The sequence below is a fragment of the Mesitornis unicolor genome, unplaced genomic scaffold, assembly GCF_000695765.1.
Source record: "Mesitornis unicolor isolate BGI_N332 unplaced genomic scaffold, ASM69576v1 scaffold9714, whole genome shotgun sequence".
Classification (NCBI taxonomy): domain Eukaryota; kingdom Metazoa; phylum Chordata; class Aves; order Mesitornithiformes; family Mesitornithidae; genus Mesitornis; species Mesitornis unicolor.
In genome coordinates, this window is record NW_010182075.1 from 112729 (window position 1) to 136410 (window position 23682).

At 40.8% G+C, this 23682-nt stretch overlaps 1 protein-coding gene across 1 annotated transcript in view; it reads right to left on the minus strand.

The window, feature by feature from the left end:
• Positions 1-23682, minus strand: part of COL22A1 (collagen, type XXII, alpha 1) — a gene marked incomplete at its 5' end in the record, with an annotated part of 153143 nt that overhangs the window by 52078 nt on the left and 77383 nt on the right. Inside the window, 9 exons of the mRNA XM_010183650.1 lie at positions 463-504; positions 1776-1829; positions 2983-3045; positions 4728-4763; positions 5158-5211; positions 6669-6722; positions 7701-7754; positions 8107-8160; positions 16903-16956. Coding sequence (XP_010181952.1) covers positions 463-504; positions 1776-1829; positions 2983-3045; positions 4728-4763; positions 5158-5211; positions 6669-6722; positions 7701-7754; positions 8107-8160; positions 16903-16956 — 465 coding nt within the window. The remainder of the gene's footprint in view (positions 1-462; positions 505-1775; positions 1830-2982; positions 3046-4727; positions 4764-5157; positions 5212-6668; positions 6723-7700; positions 7755-8106; positions 8161-16902; positions 16957-23682) is intronic.

The following is a 23682-nucleotide window of genomic DNA, read 5'->3' on the forward strand; positions in this document are numbered from 1 at the left end:
CTGGAAAATGGTGAATTATTCCCCAAAAAGAAAGCTGTTGTTCACTGGTATCTGTTGATAGTGAGCTAGTCTTATCCTGAGATCCCCGTGGGAAAAATCTAGCTCACTCTGGAAAATCCATATGAACTTACTCCCTGTTTTCAGCCATGACCTTCTACAGACAGCTCTCACAGCTGCTAAACAAGTCACAGACTCAATCTAAGTGCTGCCACAAGGCAAGGGCATACAGAAATGCTGTTTGCAAAGAGGTAGGGGAGGGCAAAACCTCCACCAAAAATAAAAGAACAAATACACCTTGATATTGCTTCTCTGAAGCAAAGGAGATAATCTCAGAGAAAATCGGTCCTAAAGTTTCTGCAGAGAAGTAGGGATCTTGAAAAGCTTTGTTTTTGAGGACTTTGTGTGGAGGAAGTGTGATGATGCCTTAAATACTGTTACAGCACAGAACACAATCTTACTTACTGTTCCAGGTAAGCCTGGCGGTCCAGGGGAACCCGTGTCACCCTAGAGAGAGGAGAAAAATATAACTAAGGGTGTAAAAAGATGCCCAAATTAAACTCATCATCAACATTATCAGTTAGAAGATGTGACATTACCAGATGAGATGTAACTCAATGTAAATCTGCTAGCTCAGTGACACTGTAAATCCCATAGCACTTCTCTGATAGGTGGAATTCACCCCATTGCTCTGGCCATAATTTCTGCTGTCCCTGTTTTCTTTCATACAGGATTCTCACTTTGTTGTATTTATCAATTTATGACTTTATCATTGACCTGACTTCACAGGTCAATTAATATCTTATGTTACACCATCCAGTGTAGGAGTGATATGGAGTTTAATTTGCATTTTAAGTTAAGTTAAAATTCTTGATTAAAAATGTGTTTTAGCTGACCTTCTTTTTTCATCAAAAATATAAGTTTTTAAATTCAGTTCTCTCCCTAATTTTGGAGTTAAAACTGTAATGTTGCTGGAGTATCTCATGGAAGTTATAGTCTGGGTGTCTTGGTTGCCATTGACCTTTCTGTGGGCCGTGCTCCACAAATGTCAGTGCCCCTGACACTTCAAAGCCAAAAAACTATGAACAACATTTGTTAACCTCCCAGATACAGGAGATTTGGGTGCCTCATTGGACAAGTAATTTGACCACTCATGAAAGAATTACCGTCTCCATCAATGGCGAAAGTCACTGGTAAACTGGGGACTGATGTATCCTAGGACAAAGAAGAAAGGGGTTCCCACTTCCTGACAGCTATCACTGCTATAATGAGGGCAAATTTTTCACTATGCAACCACGGGCATCTGCAAGGTCAGTGCTTTGTCTTCACCTTCCCGTTCACAGGGGTTGAATGTAAATTCTGGCGGACATCACCTTTGTCTAGTGTTCTCATTTTCACGAAAATTCATAATGTTGTGATGGCAGAAGCCCAGATCATTCCTTAAGTTATTGTTCTAGCATATCACAGACAGGAAGAGAAAACTTCAGAATGTAATTCCAGGGTAATTTCTATCAATCAGTTTTAAAACAAAGAAAAATTTCCTTGAATTAAAAAATTGTCCTTAGATTTCATCAGCTGCTTACTACTTCTTGCATTACTCAATAAATGATCATCTCCGCACCACACACAGCTTTTTCTGCTGCTTCTGTGTAAAGATCAGCTCAAAGACTCTCAATGTTTCTCATCTTCCTCAGATATTCTCCTCTATCACTTGTCTCTGCCCCCTTGTCTCTTTTCCTCTCTTGTCTAAGGAGGATCATGCTTATTTTATCACTTACCTTTTCTCCTCTTTCACCTTTCAGTCCCAGAAGACCATCTTTTCCTTTTTCTCCCTATAAGCAAGGAAAGGAAAGCAGGAAATACTCACATTTTTATTTGATTGCATCAGTCCCCCTAGAATATTTTACACTTTCTGTTGATCGCACCTGTCCTCTGAGATGTAGTGCAAGCAATTAAAAATGTAACATTCTGGAGACGGCTTCATAAAATTCACACTATTTTCAAAACCCAATGTATAGCAACTAAGTTCATGGAAAGAAAGAACCAATGCTAAAATAACTTGGATGTAGAAGATCCTACTGCCTGATACAGTTATGAAGAACTGATTTTTTTCAAGTTTTTTTTTTTTTCTGGGCTTTTTGGACAAAAGAGGTGTTAGAATAGGAGTTAAGTCCCAAAGGGAATATTAATACTACCAGTTTTGTTTATACAACAGATTTCTGAATGACCCATTCACTGGTGCCTCCCCCTCTATTTTGCATAGGTAACCTGGTCATCCAAATGGGACATGCTTAACAAGGATGAGATCAGTATTCCTTAAATACTTAAATATTGAAGTACTTACACAAAATGTATTTAGCTTGCATTCAGATAGGAGCTATCTGACCCATGTTTCTTTGAATTTATATATAGAGAAAGTACATTCTATGTTCTATGATACATACACTATATCAAACTGAAGTGTAAGACCTTAGTTGATTTTAGACCCTTCTTGATCACATTCATGCATGCAGCCTATTGTCAGGAGTACAAACCTCATTTATATGACTTAATTTACTGTCAGGTCCTTGATCCAACTGTTTCCCAGTATGTAGATGCTTCTAGGTGTCTGAAGCTAGCCAGGGGAAGCAGTAGACACAGGGACTTGGATAGAAGTTAGGCCATCAGAAAATGATTCAGTCATCTGGAGCCCTCTCTGGGGCTCAGTGACGAGGCAAATTTGTTATTTTTTTGGTGTTACTATTTTTAATTCTTCTATATTTAGGATAGACACTGTCCATTACCACCTCTGCTGCAACTAGGCACAGTCACTAGGCAGTAAAGTACCTTTTGGAAAGGGGTACTTGGTGACCTTGTTAGATGCCAATCAGCTTCTCACCATAGCAATCACACCAAGAGAAAACAGCATCTAGGGACACTCAAGATAAGACCTCCAGGCACCAAATGTGCAAAAAAACCATCAGTCTGTGGTTCAAAGTCACTCACCTGGTCTCCTTTTTCTCCTCTCAGTCCAGGTAAACCCCGAAGACCAGGAAGACCTGCTTCCCCCTGGAAGTAAGACAAAGAAGTGTGTGAAATCTAGGAAGAGGCATCAAGCACTGCTTCTATTAATAAACTCCATTACTTTCAAATACAATTAAGAATGAAAAGGCAGAATGATGGGCCAAACTCTTCTCTCATTCATATCAGTTAAAAATGCATCAAAGTCTGCTCTTCAGGGTATCCAATCTAACCACACTGCCCTTAAGCTGTTTTCTTCTTGATACCTAGCGATACCATGATAGATGTGGTCTTTGCTGTAGGCCAGAAACTGCCCCAGTTTTTTCATGGGATAGACTATAGATGTAGTTTGCTGAGAGAGAATGGGATTGGTCTGATTAGCAAATAATTTCTTATTCTTGGAAAATCATTACTTAAAACAGCAGCTAAGACCTCTCTTTTCTTGTGGTTACACTATTAACTGACACCATGGAATTTAGGACATGTTTTCTCTATGCTGCTCTGTAACAGGACCAAGCTAACAAATAAAAGCGGCTTAGAAAATAAATCTAGTTTTTATTTCCATTTTTAATGATCTGGTGTAGCCTGGAATTGCAAAAATTGCATTGTATTAATCTGAATGGAACCAATTTTGGCTGATGAACAGATCTAGAATTTTCTGGATGCACTACTGCATATTAAGATTTCTTTCCGCTTTAACCTTACCTTTAGTTTCTGCTTTATTATACTTGCAATTGGAGTAATTATGACTTCTGTGTCACATTATTTGTTCTAAATATAAGAAGTATTCTAAAATTTAGCTCCAGGTTGATCCAGTTTGTCATCTGAAAATAACCATTTGGTTTCCTATTTATAATTTTTCTGTTTTCTGCTTTTGTAGTGCCATATCCCAAAGGATCTCAGTCATGGACAGGACCCAAATGCACTAAGTGCTGTACGAATGGTAAATGAAGAAAAGGTGATCCCCACTTCAAAGACAGTATCTCTGAAGTATGAGAAGAGTCAAAACATTATTGTGATAGAGGTGCAAGGAGCCTACAGAAGAACTCGGGTAAGGAACAAGATGCTGAGTATGACTAGAAACATCAGGGTGATGTTTGGAGAATTCTGAAGGCTAGGACATAATTGATTTATCTTTCTACAGATTTTCACACTACAGTTGAAACGTTGGCATGTGGATGACAATGTTCACATCTATGGTGAGTGGTCCTGCCTGGGCTCTAGACAGTTGTGTGCTTTAGGAAAACACAGGATATTTCCCCGGTTCCTCGCTGAGTTCAGCAGTTCAAAGTGAGTTCAGAGTTCAAACCTAAATCCCAATACAAAAAGACTAAAATAACTGTGTAACTTCTAACAGTCATCTGGGGTTATTTTCTAGCAAGCATTTACAACTCAGAAATTACAGCATCACCCCTTCCATCACATAGTTACAAAGGAAACCAAGCCCTTTTAAGCCACTTAGCCTTCCTTTTCTTCCTTATCCACCATGAACAAGATGATTTAATTTCCCAGACTACAATGAAAGTTGGATTTAGCATATTTTGTTCTGGAATTTTTGCATTAGTCTGTCCAACCATGAGTCTCACCCACTTATCTGTTGCATCTTCAATCGCAGATGCAAATCACATGCACTGATCTTCTTATTGGCAAATGGCTTTGTTATTGCATCTGGTCACTTTATAACGCTCTGACAGGTAGGCCTGGCTGCTATTTCTATTTTTCCTGCTCACCTGTTCACCAGGTTGGCCACGGCTCCCTGGTTCACCCTGGAAAAACAAAAGCAAACCTTTAACATTGCAAGGACCTGACTCTTCCGTAAGAACACTTTCTCATTAGTTGTGTTCCCTATGGTCCTGGCCCATATTGTTCTACCCACCCTCCCATAAAGCACTGTAATTGCCTTCTTGATAGCATGGGAACCCAAACCATAGGGAGCCAACACAAGGGCCAGGTCAGATCTCCCTATACATGTAGACTTCAGAGAGGACCATCACACAGGATTTGGTATTTTGGAACACCATGAACTCCAAAAGGCAATGAGCCGCATCTGCTCATCCTCTTATGCCTTCAACTTCAGAGGAATCTTACTCTCCTGACTTCAGACCTTTCAAAATTGCACCTTGCTTTGGCTACAGCAAATTATAAAATAAAATTCCTTACCTTAGGGCCAGCTTTTCCAGGAAAGCCTTCCTCACCCTTTTCCCCTTGTTCTCCCTGCAGGGAACACAAGAAGTTAATATACAAACTCCTCTGGTAGTGCAGCATGTTTGCAGGCAACAGAGAGGAATATTTTGACTCAGACCCTCAGTATCAATCTGAGGATGTAAATGGAGCCATAGGAGAATGTTTCTGGGAATGTTTTTCCATTCTAGTGCTGTTTGCAGTCACATCTCCAGCACCTTACTGGAATATTTCTGGAATAACATAAAGTCAACCACTGTTACATTGGAGATGTCCATAGTGAATTACCTGAAAAACAAAACCTCCATTCAGTTCCTTCAAACTACATGTGGTTAGAAAGGTTACATTAGTTTTGTTAAGAAAAACAAATAGTTGTGGTATTGGGACCTTGGCCACTGGGCCTCTTAGGTAAATACTTTGATCTTTCAATGCAGGTCGTGTCAGCATGGAGAGAGGAGACTGCAGTGGATTAAGAGCTGAGACACACTGTGTAGCTGGAAAGGGCAGTAGGTAATACTTGGATAAAATGCAAAGTTTATTTAGCCTCAGAAATTTGTTACAGGCTCTAAATTCCTCATCTTTATCCATTAATAAATGGGAGCTGGAGACTCTGCTAGACCTGGGCTCAAGCACTCAGAGTATTCAGTTGACAGAGGCAAGTATAAATGTAGTGTGTCATTTGAATAAATAGCAGTCATAGTGCTCAAGTATCAGAGGCAGGAAGGCCACTGGCAATGCAATCCACAGCAGTAGATGGTTAAGAGCTGCTCTCCTTATTCCAATAGTCTCATAATCCCCAAAGCCTGGTTTGGCTTTGGTAGTCAAAATACAGCACATTTCTTTGACACTTATGTAAATAAGTGATGGTAAGTCAGCCAGAGTGTCTCCTGCCTTTAAATCTGCTATCTCCCTCCTCCCAGTGCAGAGACAGCAAAGGAGACAACTCTTCCCAATCTATCATTTGTTGAAACTTTCAAATGGGGCATAAGAAGTAGGAAATAATGAAGAACCATCTTTCTGCCACACAGATCTACAGAAGCCTTAGGAAGACGGCATCTCTTCTTTCCAGCCCTTCAGGAAGAAAAGAAATGAACATCCATGGAGCCTGACACACTTCTTTTAGCTCTTTTTTTGTGCCTTGGGCATATGTCTTGACTTGCCAGTCACTGGATTTCCTGAGCAACAGTAGAAGTTTCTCTGTTCGCAATGCTCAGCTGTGTTTGCCAAATAGGATGCAGTAGTTGAAGAGTGGAAGAGGATCTCTCATCCCTGTTGTATTTACAACCAACTCCATCTTCATAATGACTCATTACAGTGCAATCACAGCAGCTGGTTTGGTCCTGGAACTTTACTGATAGCTTGATGTTGTGGGATTGATGAAGTTGTGATTTGCTCTCATGTTGCGCCACCTTCCCACTTCCTCTTGCTACCTCACACAGATGAAGTGCCTGGGTAAGCATCTTAATACCAGTGTAGGTGGTGTCACTTGCCTTTTGACCCGGAAGCCCAGGAAGCCCATTGACTCCATCTTTACCGGGCAACCCCTAAACAAGAGAAAATCATAAGCTGTAAGTACCCATTCGTTCATCATTTACAGCATAAGCATGCTCAGTTTGTCCCTTATGCCACTGACCTAAGTTTAAGAAAAGAAGAACCTCCTCATGCATTTTGGTTTTACTTTTTCCCTAATACAACTCGAAGTATACCAATGTTCTCACAATGCAGCAATCTCCTCGGCCCTTTTTCCAGTTTTGGTAAATGACCACTGGATGTCAGTGTTGTTACAGAGAAACTACAGTATTAAGATTTATATGCACTGTGGATTCTTAAATAACTTTTAAAAATAATTTTTTACTTATAATTCTGTGTAAGTCTCTATTATCTGTAGCTATGAAGATTTTTTAAAGTCTAATTCTCCTTTTACATATTGGTAATTTCTTATACAATACCTATACTCCTAAAATTAAATTATACGACACACAATGACAGAAATGTTCAGCAAGATAAGAATTAAAATTACTTCCTGTAATGCATTTAAAATGTGAGAAAAAGTTTTATCACCTTTTCCAAGTGTCAGTCAATCCCCAAACACTGCAGGCTGTGGGTGGCACTTCTAAATACTAGTTATTTCATAATTCACTTTTCCTGACTTAACAGCCAGCAGAAATTGCTATATTCTGCTAAATCTGAGTTTTTAATTGTGAGTTCTTTGGCCTGATTCAGGAAACTCCAGGTTTGGAAGAACAGTATCTTGCCAAAAGAAAAAAAATACTTTTGAAAGGTATTATATAAAGAAAACATCATAGTCTCAGTGTGTAGGAATAGTGGAGCTGCATCTGGTAAAATTCTTATTCACAAAAGGCATCAGAGGCTGATATCTGCATTAAAGATGATAGTGTTGGAGCCCACATAAAAACCTTGTCCGCAGACAGGTTGTGGGAAATGAAGCAAAGGCTTGAGAATTAAAGTATCAGAAGTCATGGAGAGCATGGAGGCAATGAAAGCAGTTCCTCAACACTTACAGCTGGTCCCGGTGGCCCTGTTCTACCAGCAACTCCAATTTCTCCTGGCAGCCCCTGAAAAATGAAACCAGAACAAAAATAATCAGTATTTCTGTCCTTTGCAGCTACCTCAGTGTAGGTTGCTGCTTTCAACTTTAAATTGCACTTCTACAACAGTCAGGTCTCTGCCGTGGTGGGTGCTGCAGACATTTACTTAATCTCAGGTAGCAACATGGGTCCAATGTTCAGCACAGAGAACCTGTGGTTTTTCAGTGAGAAAATACAAGAAAAAACATGCATTGTCAGAAGATCTAACTCAGTTCCCACTGAAACCTGTGATTTAAACTTCTCCCCAGCTATTTTTTCCTCTCCTTCATATAAAACAAACATGCAAACAGACAAAAAAACCCCAAGCTGGTTTACTCACTGGTGCTCCAGGTGGTCCAGGGGGCCCAGCAATGCCTGGGGGCCCTGGAGGTCCCTGTAAGATAGGAAGAAAAAGCAGTTTATTAAACTTTGGTAGTGGCTGAAAGCCTCAGGTCTTCCCCTGTGCAGTTGGTGCTCTATTTGAAAGAGCAAAAGCACTGAGATGTATTTCATTAACTTGTATCATAAAAACACAAGATGCCAAACTGAGCTCTCGGGGAACTATGTTCATGAGCAGAACTGGATCTCCTGTTTAAGCCAGTAATTACCAGTGCTACAAGGTGAGCTCCATCACCTATCCCAGTAAAAGAGATGGAGGAGTTGAAGGCCCTGCAATGGTAACATAAAACACAGCTTGTCCAGTGGGATCCCTTGTAGCATCCAGACTAATTTAATCTTGATTAACGTCGTTTCAAAGTGAACAATCTACCTCTGCAAAAAGATCTCTGAAGTATCTAATGAATGGAACAGGCCTGTGCTTTGGGCTTTCCGTTGTGAGAGGAAAGGTGTTTAAAAGTATGAATCCAAGAGTACGGAGAAACAATGTAGTGGATCAAGTGGAGTAGTGGATCATTAAAACAAATGCACCTTTTCAGTGCTCTACATCAGCCTTGTTGATAGTAAAAGGTCCTCACAAAATCATACTTCAATGCACACATTCAGTTAGAAATATCCTAACAGTCTTTCTTACTCATCTCCCTGCAACAGCTGCTTCTCCTAGGGAAAATATTCTCTCAATAACCATCTTATTTTCAGAAGGATTTATTTTTGCATATTGAGAAAATTGTTAAATTTGGCTTCCTAGCTGAGAAATTTGTTTCCATACTCGACAGATCTTAACAGGTTGCCTGAGCTGCAGAAGTGTTTGTTACTTCCAGCTTGCATCGTAGACAAAATGGGATTTACTCCCATGCTCAGAATGAATCATCTGTTCATTTATTTTTTGGATCATGACCTAAGCAAACAACAGGAAGATGGATATGAAAAGTGGACTGTTGAAATTTTATGCTGGCTGGCCCTTTCTGCCTTTCTAATGTGATGATTTCATCCATTTTCAGTTTTCAACACAGGGGGAGTTCTGGTGTGTTTGCGCTTAAAAAAATAAGAAAGGCAAACAACCCCTTCCCAACTCCCCTCTGCCCTAGTCCTGTGTAAAGAATTGAAACTGAGCAACTGATACAATAAGGAAAATGTCCAGCCAGCATTTTCCCTGCTGGGCCTGTGTCACCACTCAATATCACAAAGCACAGCTTTTCTGATCAAGGTATTATGAATCAACATTAGCATTTCACATTAAGGGGAAAAATGTAGCTGAAGAGAAGAAAACGGTGCAAAAGAAGTGAGGACAAAGAGTTATTTGTGGCATGGTTTGATGGAGAAGATAGCAAAAAAAAAAAGAGCAGTCTTTTTAGAATACACTTGTAAAATTCAGCCAGAATGGAAGACAGCCTCTCACCAATAGATGGGGCCAAGCGACCGAAAAAGTGACTTGCAGCTGCACTTGGCTCCGATCGCCTGCTTTCATTGCAACTTTTAAGACATAGAGTTATCAACAACACTGACATTTGTAGAATGCCTCAAATGTGAGCACAACTAAAACATCCCCGGAAAGAAGTGCCTTGGGATGCATTGGTGCTGCTGACGTAATTCCTGGGGAGCCCCGCATCAGCTCTTGGGGACATCGATTCTGCTGCTATTGCAGATACTTTTGGTAAAACAACAACAAACTGATTCAGCAGCAGAATTAATAGCCTAATTTTGTTCTCTCTCCCTCTGCCAATAACTGAGCCACTTCCCAACATCAAACACATCCTCCATGGCCCCACAGTAAGGAGCTTCTATCAAGAGGAGAAAAACCCCAGTCAGGACCCTGTCTTAACCCAAGCATCCCCCAGGTACGATACAAGTTACCCTACACAACAGACAGGGGTCAATCTGACCTAAAAGCAAAGTCTCACTGAAGCATTTGTCATTGACCAGTGTAATCCCTGAAACATGAGGTCCTACATTCTCCTCATTGCAACTATTTATTCCAGTAACTCTTTATTTTCTAGCTATCTGAGACAATTTCTAATTATACTCTTAAATTTTCTATATTTTGGACCACAATAACTTTATGCAACCATAACTCTTGAAATAGAAGCACCCTGATCCTTACCCTAAATTGCCAGTACATCTACTGTCCTCCTGGATTTCTCACTTCCTGCAACAAGTGACTAGGACACAGAGAAATAAAATGGCACCATCACATGAAAGTTGCAGAAATACATCTTACATGTGCTTTATAGAGCCGTACCTTTTGCTACTGTCCAGATAAAATCGGTTTTACTTGTATATAAATTTCTGTTAGTGTAGCCCTTCTCCTGACTTCTGAGTATACTTTGGAGCAAGGACTATTCTTTCTAAGTATTCAGAAAAGACTAAACTGACAACATTTATTTGTGATTCAAAAAAAAATAACCCATCAAACAGCAGTAGCAGGACAGTTTCCAATGCTTAACCCCAAAATCTCACACCACCAGTTTTCTTTTCTTCCCTTTTTTATCTGAATCCATCTTTTTCAGAGATCATTAGATGAATTATGCAGATGAGAGTTCGTGTCCCAGATCCAGTCCCCAGTGTTGTTCCTTTAAAACTCTGATGTAGAAGAAAATAATGGAGTGGGTTTTTTCCTGGCTGGTAGACTCTGATGTGTGCTTCCTGGACACTGAAGCAGAAACTGATATATGAAATCTTTATTCTAAAACAGGACTACAGAAACTCAGTTTGGAAAACAAATGCAAAACATGGATCTTTTATCAATATGTTTCAACCAAAGTATTTTTCAAACTGTTGTTTTGCAACAGATAGATTTCAAATATTCATTAAAATCCAAATAATGTGTAGAGGAGTGTGTGTGTCATGGGTTGGGACATCTTTAAAAACATTGAGGGGTGCGTGTGGATTTTATCAGGCTTGTGTTTCATCCAGCTGCATTCCTTAAGACAACGTAATGCAGGAACAAGGCTCAAGAAAGAAATCTGACACTCTTCCTACTGGAGGAATGTCTGTGCCTCTCCTCCAGGATCCACTAAAGGATGCTCTCCTCTTCCAAGTGTGTACCTTGCTGAAAGACAGGCTGGGAAAGGCAGAGCTGTTCAGATTTAGGTTCTGCACTCCCTAAGGAGGCTCTGAAAAGGAACAAAAACCTTTGGCTGTGACTACATCAGTAGGCTGCTTGGCCTAAATCTCTTTTCCATGGAAGAAAGGATGGCTGAGTTGAACAAACGTCATTCCAAGATGGAAACTGAAGTCTGATGGCTTTTGCAGATATCTGTCTCTGGAGGCAAAGCTTGCACAGACATATTTTCTGTGTATTATTCCATGCTGATGACTGGATCATCTTACAATATGATAAAGGCTTAAATAAGCCCTCAACCCACATCAAAACAGACTGTAGTCTGGGTTTTTTAGGCAGCACGTCTGCTTTATGAATGAGAAGAACCTCCGGGACATGCAGAAGCATCCTGTCTGCTGCCACAAAGACAGCGAAATGCAGGACCATGGTGTGACAGCCTTTTCCTTTCCAATGTCTGTGCTTGTCTCTACTTTGAAACCAATTACTCCCTGCAATTTCACCTCTCAGAAAGTCCCCACAGACTTTCCTGTTGGCTTTGTGCTGTGTCCCCTTTATTTCCACTTCTCTACCATCAGAAATGAAGCTGCTGCAGCTGCTTTTGTGGAGCAGTCTGCATGTCTCGCTATGTCCCTTACTACTCCAGCTCTCAACTCCTCCTCTGCTCCATCTGAGTGGTTTCTGCTATCCTGGTCCTCAAATCTGCTCCTCATTTCTCAGTGAAATTCAACTCCAGTGAATTATTGTCAGTAATGCTGCATTAGAGCACCATATTGCTCTCTTTGCTGAAATCCTGCCTTACAAACCAAAACAAAGATAAGAGGATATAGAAACTTAAAGAGCCAACAGATCTCAACATTTACCTACAATGCACACTCTATACTCAGCTTCAGTGGTAATTCACAAGCGGATGAGATCTCCAGTTATTTCACCAGGTGGCATTGTAATTGGATTAGCAATATTATTTTAAAAAATAAAGTTTAAAAAAATCTCTGAATGGTCTTTCCAGCTCTGTAAAGTTGACTTTGTACATAGCAGTGTCTCCAGAACTTCTTGCTTCCAGTGAAAGGCAGCATTTGTTTAATTTCATTGCTTAGTGTAAGACAGGGAGATGATCTCTCTTGTCTACAGAGGAAGATTTATTTCCCTATGTGTTCACTTTGAGGTGGTTTACTGAGTCAGTGCAGCAAATGAGAAAAACAACAAAAAAACTTCCCTTATGTTTTTTCGTTTGAGTACTATTAGTGCTCTACACTGGTGAAGAATGTTGGGGTTCTTTTCCTTTATTTTTCTTAAAGGTATAGATCTTATTAAATATAGCTCTGAGCAATATCTTCCAATTTCGAGCAGCACTGGCATAGTTTGAATTCAATCTCAGCTTTGCAGCTGGGGCCTGTATCCTTTTCTTACATTTCACTGTATTAACTTGCATTATAAAAAGGCCATTAAGGACACCATGCATTTCAGGGGATATAATTTATTTCCTGAATTACTTTTCAAAAGCTGGGCTATAGCTCACACCCTACGGACAAGTCTATACTAATTAAATCACTGCCAGCAATGACCACGAAAGGTACAGCTTGTACTGGTCTTCCTCGTGGGCCTCAGTTACACCACCAGGTTATTTAGCATAAGGCAAACCTCAGTAAGAGCCCAGAGACATTGCAAGTGTGAGATACGGCATTTTTACCCAAAACTGAAAGAGTTTTGACTTGTTTTGCTATCTCACAGGTGGACAGCATGTACCTGCTCAGCTTGGATAATCTAGAGAGTGGCTCAGTGGACCATTTGTAGGTACCAGCTTTAAGAGCTTCAGGCTTCATTGATTATAATAACTGGATCTTCATCAACAGGAGCTCAGACAACTGCATCCCATCCTTAACCCAACAAGTGCTTGCATTTGGAGCTGAATCCCAGCCTTGGTATCTCAGTGATACAGCTCACAGTGTCTGAGCCCTTGGTTAGCACTGGGACATCACCTGCCCTCTCTGCTGGGCCTGTGAACACAGCCTTCATGGATCACTTGGTATGTACTGCCTAACTGCAAATCTTCTTTCTCCTCAGGATACCCCTCATGTCTAGAAAAGCATTTGCAAATGTACCTCATCAACTGCCTTCAGCCCCTTCTCTGAACTCTTCCTATCAGAAGATCACAAAGCACAGGATGGTTTGGGTTGGAAGGGACCTTAAAGATCATCCAGTCCAACCCCTGCCATGGGCACGGACGCCTCCCGCCAGACCAGGCTGCTCAAAGCCCTATCCAACCTGGCCTTGAACACTGCCAGGGAGGGGACATCCACAGCTTCCCTGGGCAACCTGTGCCAGTGCCTCACCATCCTCACAGCAAAGAATTTCTTCCTAATATCTCGTCTAAATTTACCCTCTCTCAGTTTAGAACCATTGCCCATTCATCCTATCACTACACTCATGACAAAGCGTCCCTTCCCAACTTTCCTGTAGGACCTCTTCAGGAACTAGAAGGCCGCAATAAGGTCTCCCCAGAGCCTTCTCTTTTCCAGGCTGAACAGCCCAAACTCTCTCAGTTGGGCCTTGTAAGGGAGGTGCTCCAGCCCCTGATCATCTTTGTGGCCTCCTCTGGACCCGTTCCAACAGCTCCATGTCCTTCATATACTGGGGGCCCCAGAACTGAACACAGCACTGCAGGTGGGGTCTTACAAGAGCAGAGCAGAGGGGCAGAATCACCTCCCTTGCCCTGCTGGCCACATTTCTTGTGATGCAGCCCAGGATGCGGTTGGCCTTCTGGGCTGCAAGCGCACATTGCCGGCTCATGTTGAGTTTTTCATCAACCAACACCCCCAGGTCCTTCTCCTCAGGACTGCTCTCAAACCACTCTGTGCCCAGCCTGTATTTGTGCTTGGGATGGCAAGATGATGGGATAGACAAGGTAAACTGAGATCTTGGGCAATCATGCAGAAATGCACAGCCTCATTGTTCCCTGTGTTTGGTACACATTCATCTTTTTCTGCTGAAAGTGCTTTACAGAAATGCTCATTTTTCAGTCTGCATTTGAACAACAAACTGCAATAGACGTTTGGGCCATGATTAAGGTTCCTGGAAACTAAAATAGTACAAATAAATAATAACAACATAAATACATTATGAGTTCAGATGTCTGTGTCCTTGGTACAGGAAAATCATTCCCATACAGAGGGGAAATAAGCCCCAGAGCATCTCCTCAAGGGCTTAATGATGTTGCAAGATGCACCATTTCTAAAGGTCACTTCCACACATCACTAGAAAATGCAGCATCCCTCTGAAGGTGCTTCAGTAGTGAAGAGGTTGGGACAATTTACTCTAAGACTTCCCTGGATACACAAAACATGAGGCCAGGATCTACTGGCATCTTGTCATGGTCTTTTTTATGTCTTCCACCAACAATATGGTTTCTACAGCTCCTATATCCACTTCTTCCCTTTGCCCTTACATTTATCAATGGGAGGAGCTAGGTCAGAAAACTAAATATATTTAAATTTTAAATAGAAGAGGATATTTTAGAAGAGGTTATTTTATTGTCTTAGCCTAGCTTACATATAGCCAACTCAAATCACTTGGTCCTCAGTGCCACAGAGATAGCACAGAAACAGGTGGCACAGACTTCTGTACATGGCTGGAAGAATATCCATGTAACTACAGCTTAAGGAAACCTCTTCTTGGGTATTTTCAGGGATAGTCTGTCTAAGATAAGAAAAATGCTGATGAGGTGCTTAAAAAAACTAATATCACAAAAACTGCTGTTGAGCTGAAAAGTAGTTTTGTCACAAACTGAATGTAAGCACTTTCTCCAAACAGAAATATGGAAATCGGCAGTAATATGCCCAGAACAGAGCGCTACTGCAGAAATAGAAACAATACTTTTCCATTCTTATAGTTAGCTTGGAGGAACAGTAAATTTATCCCTCGATGAGACTAGCATTATATGCAGTTTTAATTAACATCAAATTTGTTAACTTTATTTAACCTCTGCAGAAAGGAAAATTTCTTCAAGCTATGTCAGCAATTTTCTCAGATACATTTATAAAATTGCTAACATATGCACTTCCTTTTACAGTCACAGGGAACTTGAGCTGAGCAAATATGACTTTATTTGGATGGATAGAGTCAGGTATCTCAGAAATAATGCATGGAGAAAAATCTTCCCCCAAAAGGCATGAAAATCCTCTCCCAGTGGCTACACAGGTGGTTCAGAAGGCTTGGGGGGACCTTTTAATATTATCCAGTGAGGGGGGAATAAAAATAAACAAAACAAACAAATAGCAAATTCTTTAAAATCCATTATAAATACCGTCTTCATTCTCCTTTAAGGCTTATGATGAAATACTCGCAAACCAGATACCATTCCAAAGGAAAAATCTTGAAAACATGTAACCAGTATCAAGTGGTGTTTGGCAGGGCAAAGTTCTCAGCTGGACACAGGGGTCCTCACCCGCACAAGGCCACAAGCCCTTGGATTGCCTCTCTGCCACCTCCACAGACACATGAACTGCTCCTTACAAAACGTCTGCCACAGAAACCATTTCTAGACCGTGTTTCCTTGTTACAAGGGCAGAGCTTGCCAGAGGAAATAAATGAAAAATCAGTGTCTGCTGGGTGTCTAGCTGTGTGTTGCAATACATCACCAGCAGCTGAACTAACAGAGCCTCTCCATTCCTGCCCAAAACGTAACCAATTATTGAAACAAAATACCAAAGTCGAAGACTTAGTTAGTTAATTTGCTACTGAAAAGGTAATGAAGGAAATGCACAGTTTTATCCCAGCAGGTTTATCATCAGCTTAAAGTGAGGTTGTGTCTTTCCTGCTTGAGGACATCACTGCAGAAATTCTTCTTATTGCATGGGTGACTCTACAAAGTGACTTGGGTCAGCTGAACTTGACTACAAAGTTAGCAAGAAACCAAGCCAGAGGCATGTGTCAGTGTTGTTATAATACAGGGCAGAATGGGTTGATCCAAGGTGGAGCCAAATCCTCTTTGACAATGCTTACTATTCACAGCACCATTTTGCTCTTATGATGTTACAGATGGTGCAATCTGGAGCACTATTTTGACAAAAGCTTTTTAAAAAAAAGAGCTAAAGGGTCATTAACTTAAGACATCTTCCGTTACGGGAGAAAAAACATTTAGTTCTAAGCCCTTGTCTCTACCTTCCTCAATAAGCGAACACCTATACCTCTATAACAAGTAGAAATATGAGTGTCAAAGCCACAAAAACAGTCTTGTGCTCAAAAAAAGTGCACTTTCGGAACAGCAAATACATTTTAAACTCAAGACTGCAGCACAGGAGGTATATCTGCAGTCGCCAATTCACACAGCCAACAATTAGCTAAGACACTGTCCTAAATATTACAAAGCACAAATCACTGCACTCCTTTCAGAATTGGACTGTTCTAATCACAAACAACGGGAGAATCACATGCAAAACTTCCTTATGCCCCTGTTCAAAGAGGCTGAAAAACTGTGGAAGGTAAAAGTAATAGCTGCCAGACAGGCAGACTCCTCTCCATCACAAGAGGATAAATTAGCCTCGCTCTTAAAGGAGGAAGATCAACTTCAAAGATGGTGCAGATGAGAAGAGAACAAGGTCACAGCATGCTGCATTGCACTTCCAAGTGCCACAAAATACGTTTTTCCACATGTTATATGGAAATGAAGAAATCATCACTTACCTGAGGGCCAATCAGACCACTGATTCCTGGGAATCCTGGTTCTCCTTTTTTACCCTGCATGTTCAATAGAGGAGCAAATATTAGACAACAGGACAAAGACTGCAACTGACTTTCCAAAGTCTTTCAACCCAAAACTGGTAAATCATCATAACGTGAGTACACAAAATATAAAGGCTAGAAATGGGGACAGCAGACACCATTTCAATGTGAAACTTCAGTGGTCTTTGACAGGTCTGGATCTCCCGGACTGTGATGATGGCTTTCACAGATAATTACTCGTCTCATGCATGTCTTGTCATCACTTACACTCTGCAATCCCACCTGTGTGGACACATGCTGAGAGGCACTGTCCTTGCTGCAGTCTGGCCCTTCACCCCTCCCCAGCAAAGCCAAGCAGCATACCTTGTGTTCCTTGCACTCTCTCATGCATTAAAAAGGAAAGTAAGAACGAACTCTGGTGCATGGATGAATAGAAAATACTCACATTCTCTAATCCATGAGACATTTTTAACTAGGGTTGGCATTGCCACCAATGGACAGAGCCCACTCTGCAAGCAAATAAATATTCCTCCAGAGGAACCAAAGAGCTTTGTTGGTGCAAGAGAAGGATAAGCCAGGACCAAGAGTCAAGTTCACCTATATGAACACATGCAGCGCTTGTGTTCCCCATGGGTTTGACCCCAAATAGTTCACAGGAAAACGTGCTACACTAGAAAAAATAAAGAGGAGGAAAGGATGGAGTAAGGATGCAGGAAGCACTAAAGTTAAGGTAGAGGTTGGATGTGTTTCTCAACTCAGCAGCTGACTTGCTGTGTTATGTTGGGCAAGTCACATATTTGTGACTCAGCTTTCTTGTAAAAAGAACCTATTCCTCCCTGACATGTAATAGGCACTGAATCATTAATACCTCTGAGGTTGTTAGTAATATACTAGGAAGGTACAAGAGGAGTCATGGAAGTATCCAGGAGACAGAGAAGGGACGATTTTTTTCTCTAATTTTCTCTAATTTCTACTACTCATCCAAACTGATTTTCTTTTTAGAAGGATATTCTAATTAAGCAATTTACACTACACTGATTATGTGATTGGTCATACAGACGTGTAAGAGTCATATATTTCAGTAAAGAATAATAAAGTGAAAATTAAGTAAGTCCAGACACAACACCTCTAAACAACAGCTTCCTGCTGACTTAATGAAAAACCTAAAAAATTGCAAATGAAACAAGTTTTCATCATATTTTCCCCAGTTTTTAATGAGATTCATTAGCTGATGTGTCAGACTCTGATATTTTCCTTATTTTTCTCATAACAAAAAAAAAGCAGCTGTCATATACAGAAGAATTTCAGAAGAAAACTAAAGGAGTGATTGCGAGGTCCCTGGGTATCAGGAGTTTGTAGTCATTTCCAGGAATCTAATAGCAATAAAAATCTGTATTATATACTCAAGTACATGCACTATTCATGAGTGCTCCTTCTATTTTTTCAACACTTATCACTTCCTTGTTTGTCAAAGCCAAAAAGAAGCCATTTTCAACCTGAAAGACTCAAGTCACCAAATGATTCAACATTTACTTTCTAGTTAAAGATGCTCATTTTGCTCACTGCCAAGGTGACCATGCAAAGGACACTGTTTAAATACTCATATAAAAACAAATAATCTTATGAACAGAGCACACAGGAATGAATAGAACTCACAGGATGCAGTGTGTGGAGCCAGATATAGGAGACGAGTACAACTGCATGCTACCTCCACCTTCCTGCCAATGTGGGAGCTACACATTAAGGTGGCTGGTTCCATAGCTACACCACTATGGCCATCATGCTACAGAGTGTAACTGAGTCCTTCATGTCCCACCAACCTGACTGGTCACTGGGTACAGTTAGCACCTACCTTGTACCTCCCCTTGCAAAGTTTAAGCATCTCCTCAGTCTCTAATGCAGAAATTCAGAGTCTCCATAGACTCTAATTAGGGGCAGGAACCTGATATGAACACTTTTGATAACCCTTTGAAAAAGAATTAGCTTCCTAAGTAGTCATCCAAAACCAGACATTGCAAATCGGGGAGCATGGACATACCCTGTTGTGTACTCTATACAAAACCGTAATGGGTGATAAGATACGTTAGTGCTCAGGCCAACAAAGGAGGAAGGTTGTAGCAGCACTGCTTTCTCCCCAGACACATCTCAAAAGCCCAGAAGGCAGAGGAAGGATATATTTTCCCTCCTGTGACAAGGGTACAACAATTGTTCTGTTTCCATACTGATGGCTGGGCCCACTAACCTGCAGCAGCAATGAGAGACATGAGAGGAGCCTATGTTTTCCTTGGGTATAATGCTGAGAAACTCCGGTGCTTTTCAAAACACTGAGAAATACCTTAAAGCAACATATAATTATACTGACAGAGAGGCTGAGAATGTAATTTCCCACTGTGAAGGGGACATTTTGGCCACTCAGAGGTCAGACAAAATCAAACTACAGCAGATTTGCTCCGTAACATTACAGCCTGTGTATAAAGTACAGAAATACTTGCTGGGAGAAATTATACCTATGAGAGCAAGGCTCAGGGAAATATTACATTGCCTAATAGTATAACAGAGAAAACCAGCAATTATTCATTGTTACTTATAGTAAGAATCAGCTAAGTGTATGACAATGTGTATGCTTCAACTATATGAAATATAAGTTATTTGCTTTTATCAGTAATTTGAATAGCACAGATAAAAATGTGTGTCTTATTGGAAATGGATATATTTATCTCACTGACAATTACAGCTTTACTATGGATTTAATCACCACCATCAATCCTTTTGTCCTTCTTTTTGTTAATATGCTTACAATTCGATTTCTGCATGGCTGAATTTTGTGAGGTGCATTGAGTTTGTGTGGTAGTGGGAGAAGGGTCCAGGGATGGCTCCTATGAGGAGCTGCTGGGAGCTTCCCCAGATCTAATTGGCTGAGCCAATCAGCACCTCTGCCAATGATATATTTAAGAGCAATGCAGTGCATGGTAACAAATTAAACTGTTTTGTTTTCCTCAAGTTGAGTATTTTTTTTTGCCCATGACCATAATTGGTGAGTGATCCCTCCCTGTCCTTGTTTCAAACCAAGAACCTTTTGTTGCATTTCCTCCTCCTCATCCCACCAGAGGAAGTAGTGAGCGAGCAGCCACATGGTGCTCAGCTGCCCACTGGGTTTAAACCATGACACCAGGGCTGGCAATGTCATCTGAACATTTCAAGCATCCACAAATACATATATATATATAAAGAAATATATATGAGCACAACCATCCATCAGAAAGATCTCTACCATACAGAAGACAGGAAACCAAGGAAAAATGTTGGCTCCGTTCTGCTAGAGGGGAAATTTTGAAGGGTATCATGGCCCAAGACTGTTTCTCATCTTGCTGTCCAATAGCCAAAATGACCACATATTTTCCTAGCATGTTTTATTCTGAGGTTTGGCCACAGGAACAGAGGTGGCCTTGGTACCAAATACATAGGAAGCATCCTTAATTGTGAACAAATAGGACTGCTAGCATAAACACCAACTAATTCCTCTGTAAGGAACTCCCCATCCCTGGAGATATTCAAGGTCAGGCTTGATGGGCTCTGAGCAACCTGATTTAGTGACATTGTCTCTGCTCACTGCAGGGGTTGGACTGGATGAGCTTTAAAGGTCCCTTCCAACCCAGTACATTCTGTGATTCTATGATTCTAAGCTAGATGGGATGCTACAGTTTCCCTGTCCTTTTATGTCTACATTACTAGAGAAGCCAGAAGAAATCCAGTAGTGTTAATCAATGTCTGAGCTCCCTGAGGGCACCAGCTTTATACATTCTCCATATATACTAGATAATGACAGTAAATTACGAAATGAGAGCATCTCTGTAGCTTGAGGATGCAAATACCATCATGGTTATCCAGCTTATGGGCGATTATTTGGGTTGTTGTGACAAAAAATAAAAGGAAGGACTTCTTGACATTGAAAGAGATTGCACGTTGGGACTGGCTTCTTCCAAAAAGTGCACCTAATTTGCTAGACAAATTTATTATCTCTCCTGGATTATTTACACATCTCCCCCTGGAGATTCCAATCAGCTCTCTCCTTTCCTTGCATCCTGTGATTCTAAGGTGGTTCAAATCAAGGGGAGTTCATACACACAGAAATAAGAGTTGAATCAGTGTTGACTGCCCATTTCAAATGTGACTGGCCAGAACAGGAACATCATATGCAGCAACCCACCTAGAGAGGAGAGAGATGTGTCAAAAAGGAGAAAGTCAAATATTTCTGTCCCCACATCAAACCCACGAAGAAGAGCTCAGCAGCTCTCCAGAGATGTGATTAATTTCTCTCTCTGGTGACAGCTAACAGGGACAAACCTTTCTTGTACTGGCAAGTGCGCTTAACATATCTCTTCTGCATGGAGCGTGTGCCCTAACCCAGTAGTTGCCAGTTTTAACAGGATCATTTAGACTCCATTGTAAAACAAAAATCTGTAGCACTTACCGAGACTCATAGCTTTGTAATCTAGTTGTAAAGAGTCAAAAAAAATCCGTTAAGCTTTTTGTGCTGCTCTGACTTCGGGCATAAACATTTAGAGGATGTGGACACATGAACATGAAAACCTGCTGTAACGTGTCAGCTGAATGAAAGATGCAGAGGACACCTCTTTGTAACTCACTCCTGGAGCTGCACTGGTTCCTCTTGCCTCCAATCTGACAGACCATGACACCAAACTTTGCAATTAGCTCAAAAAAAGGGGTCTTGCAGTAAAATTTTACTATGTTATGTCTGTTTCTACATCCAACTCACTCTCATTCTGTGCTTTGTATAAATTATTTTGTGCATGAAATAACTTGAAAAAAGGGGAAATATTACTATTTATCTGCCTCACTCATGTACATTAGAGTCTTAAGCACAGAGAAGCACATTCATTTAAGGTTATTATTTTTAAAAGATATTTTCCATTACTTTTCCCCCATAAGGCTATTGTTACTGTGCTATGAGACTTCTCTATCTTTTCCTTGGTTTGCACTGATTGATCTTTGAGCATGGGAACATTTTGACAACGCAAATTTAGAAAAGTAGGCTGCAGTACAGTACATCAACTCAAAAAGGCTTTAGGTAGCTGCTACTTCATGCCTATGTGGAAAATACTGCTACAGAATAAATGTTTTTTCTTGGTTTCTATTTGAAATTTCAATCAGTTGAATGAACTTGTATAATTTCAGTAAGAAGCAAATTCTTGAAATTCAAGTTATTTGAAACACTCTTCAGAAGAACCCTATGTTTTGGCTGGATTACCCAAAGATCCGCATGCTTTCCAGGAGCATGTCATATATCTGCACCTTTTGTGTCTACCAAACAAAAAAAAGTTGGGTTTATTTCCAACAAATATTTCAGTATATTGGGTGTCAAAAAGCTTAAAAGCAGAATCAAAGCACTCCAATTCTCTTCAATTTCACAGAAGAAAGAGTAGGACAGAAAGAAGGGAAAAAACCCAAAAAAACCCACCCTAAAATGAAACCAGACCCTCAGAGTTCTACTTCTTTTTTCAGCCAGTTTTAGTCAAATCAAGGAGACAGTATTGTCTATCACTCAAAGGTCTTATGGGACAGAGAACAGCAAAGCTTCTTTCTTCCCACTTAGTGCTCTTGATACGAGGATATCATTGTCAAAATACAAATGTCAGGTGCCAGGCACTTGGAAGCAGCTGGCGAATACAATGAACATAACCCAGTTGTCTGGCTCAGGTTTGAATTTTTATGTCCTACCCCCAGACAGGATCAAAGGATGGACGTGAATTGTCAGATTAGCAGCTCAGCAGATGGACCGAGGAGACACTGCACATCTTTTCTATGCCCATAAAACACTTCAAGACCTGCAACTAAAGCAGGCTAACAAAGAAGTGCTTTTAAATGCCAAAACCATGATTTTATTTCAAAATAAAACATTATGAAGATGCTTTATCACATTCTGCAGTCAGCTCAGGAGCCTTGCCTTTTCTAATGCCAACTGAGGTCCTATAGTGTCCTCTTCAGCTTATACCCTGCTCCTTCAGATCTCCCTGCAGAGCAGCAAACCCAGCCTTCAGGCACCCTTTCTGTGGCTCACCAGCAACCTTTATGCTTTTAGGAACAGTTGTGAGTACAATGCTTTCTTGTCCCCAGCTTCTGGAATGTTTGTTTTGAGTGCTTTATACTCCTTGGGTATGGCTGGGCTACATCTAAAGTTCTCAATGCCTGCCAATAGCAAGGCTGGTTTAGTGGCAAGATCTCAAAAGACAGCAGAGACATAGAATAGAATCATAAAATCATTTAGGTTGGAAAAGACCTTTAAGATCATTAAGTCCCACAATTAACCTAGCACTGCCAAGTCCACCACTAATCCATGTCCCTAAGTGCCACATCTACACATATTTTAAGTATCTCTAGGGATGGTCACTCAACCACTTCCCTAGGCAGTCTGTTACAATGCTTGACAACCCTTTCAGTGATGAAATGTTTCCTAATATCTAATCTAAAACTCCCCTGGCATAACTTAAGGCCATTTCCTCTCATCACTTATTACTTGGGACAAGAGACTGACATCCACCTTACTACCCCCTCCTTTCAGGTAGTAGTAGAGGGCGTTAAGGTCTCCCCTCAGCGTTCTTTCCTCCAGGCTAAACAACCCCCGCTCCCTCAGCCGCTCCTCACACCACTTGTGCTCCAGACCCTTCACCAGCTCTGTTGCCCTTCTCTGGACATGCTCCAGCCCCTCGATGTCCTTCTTGT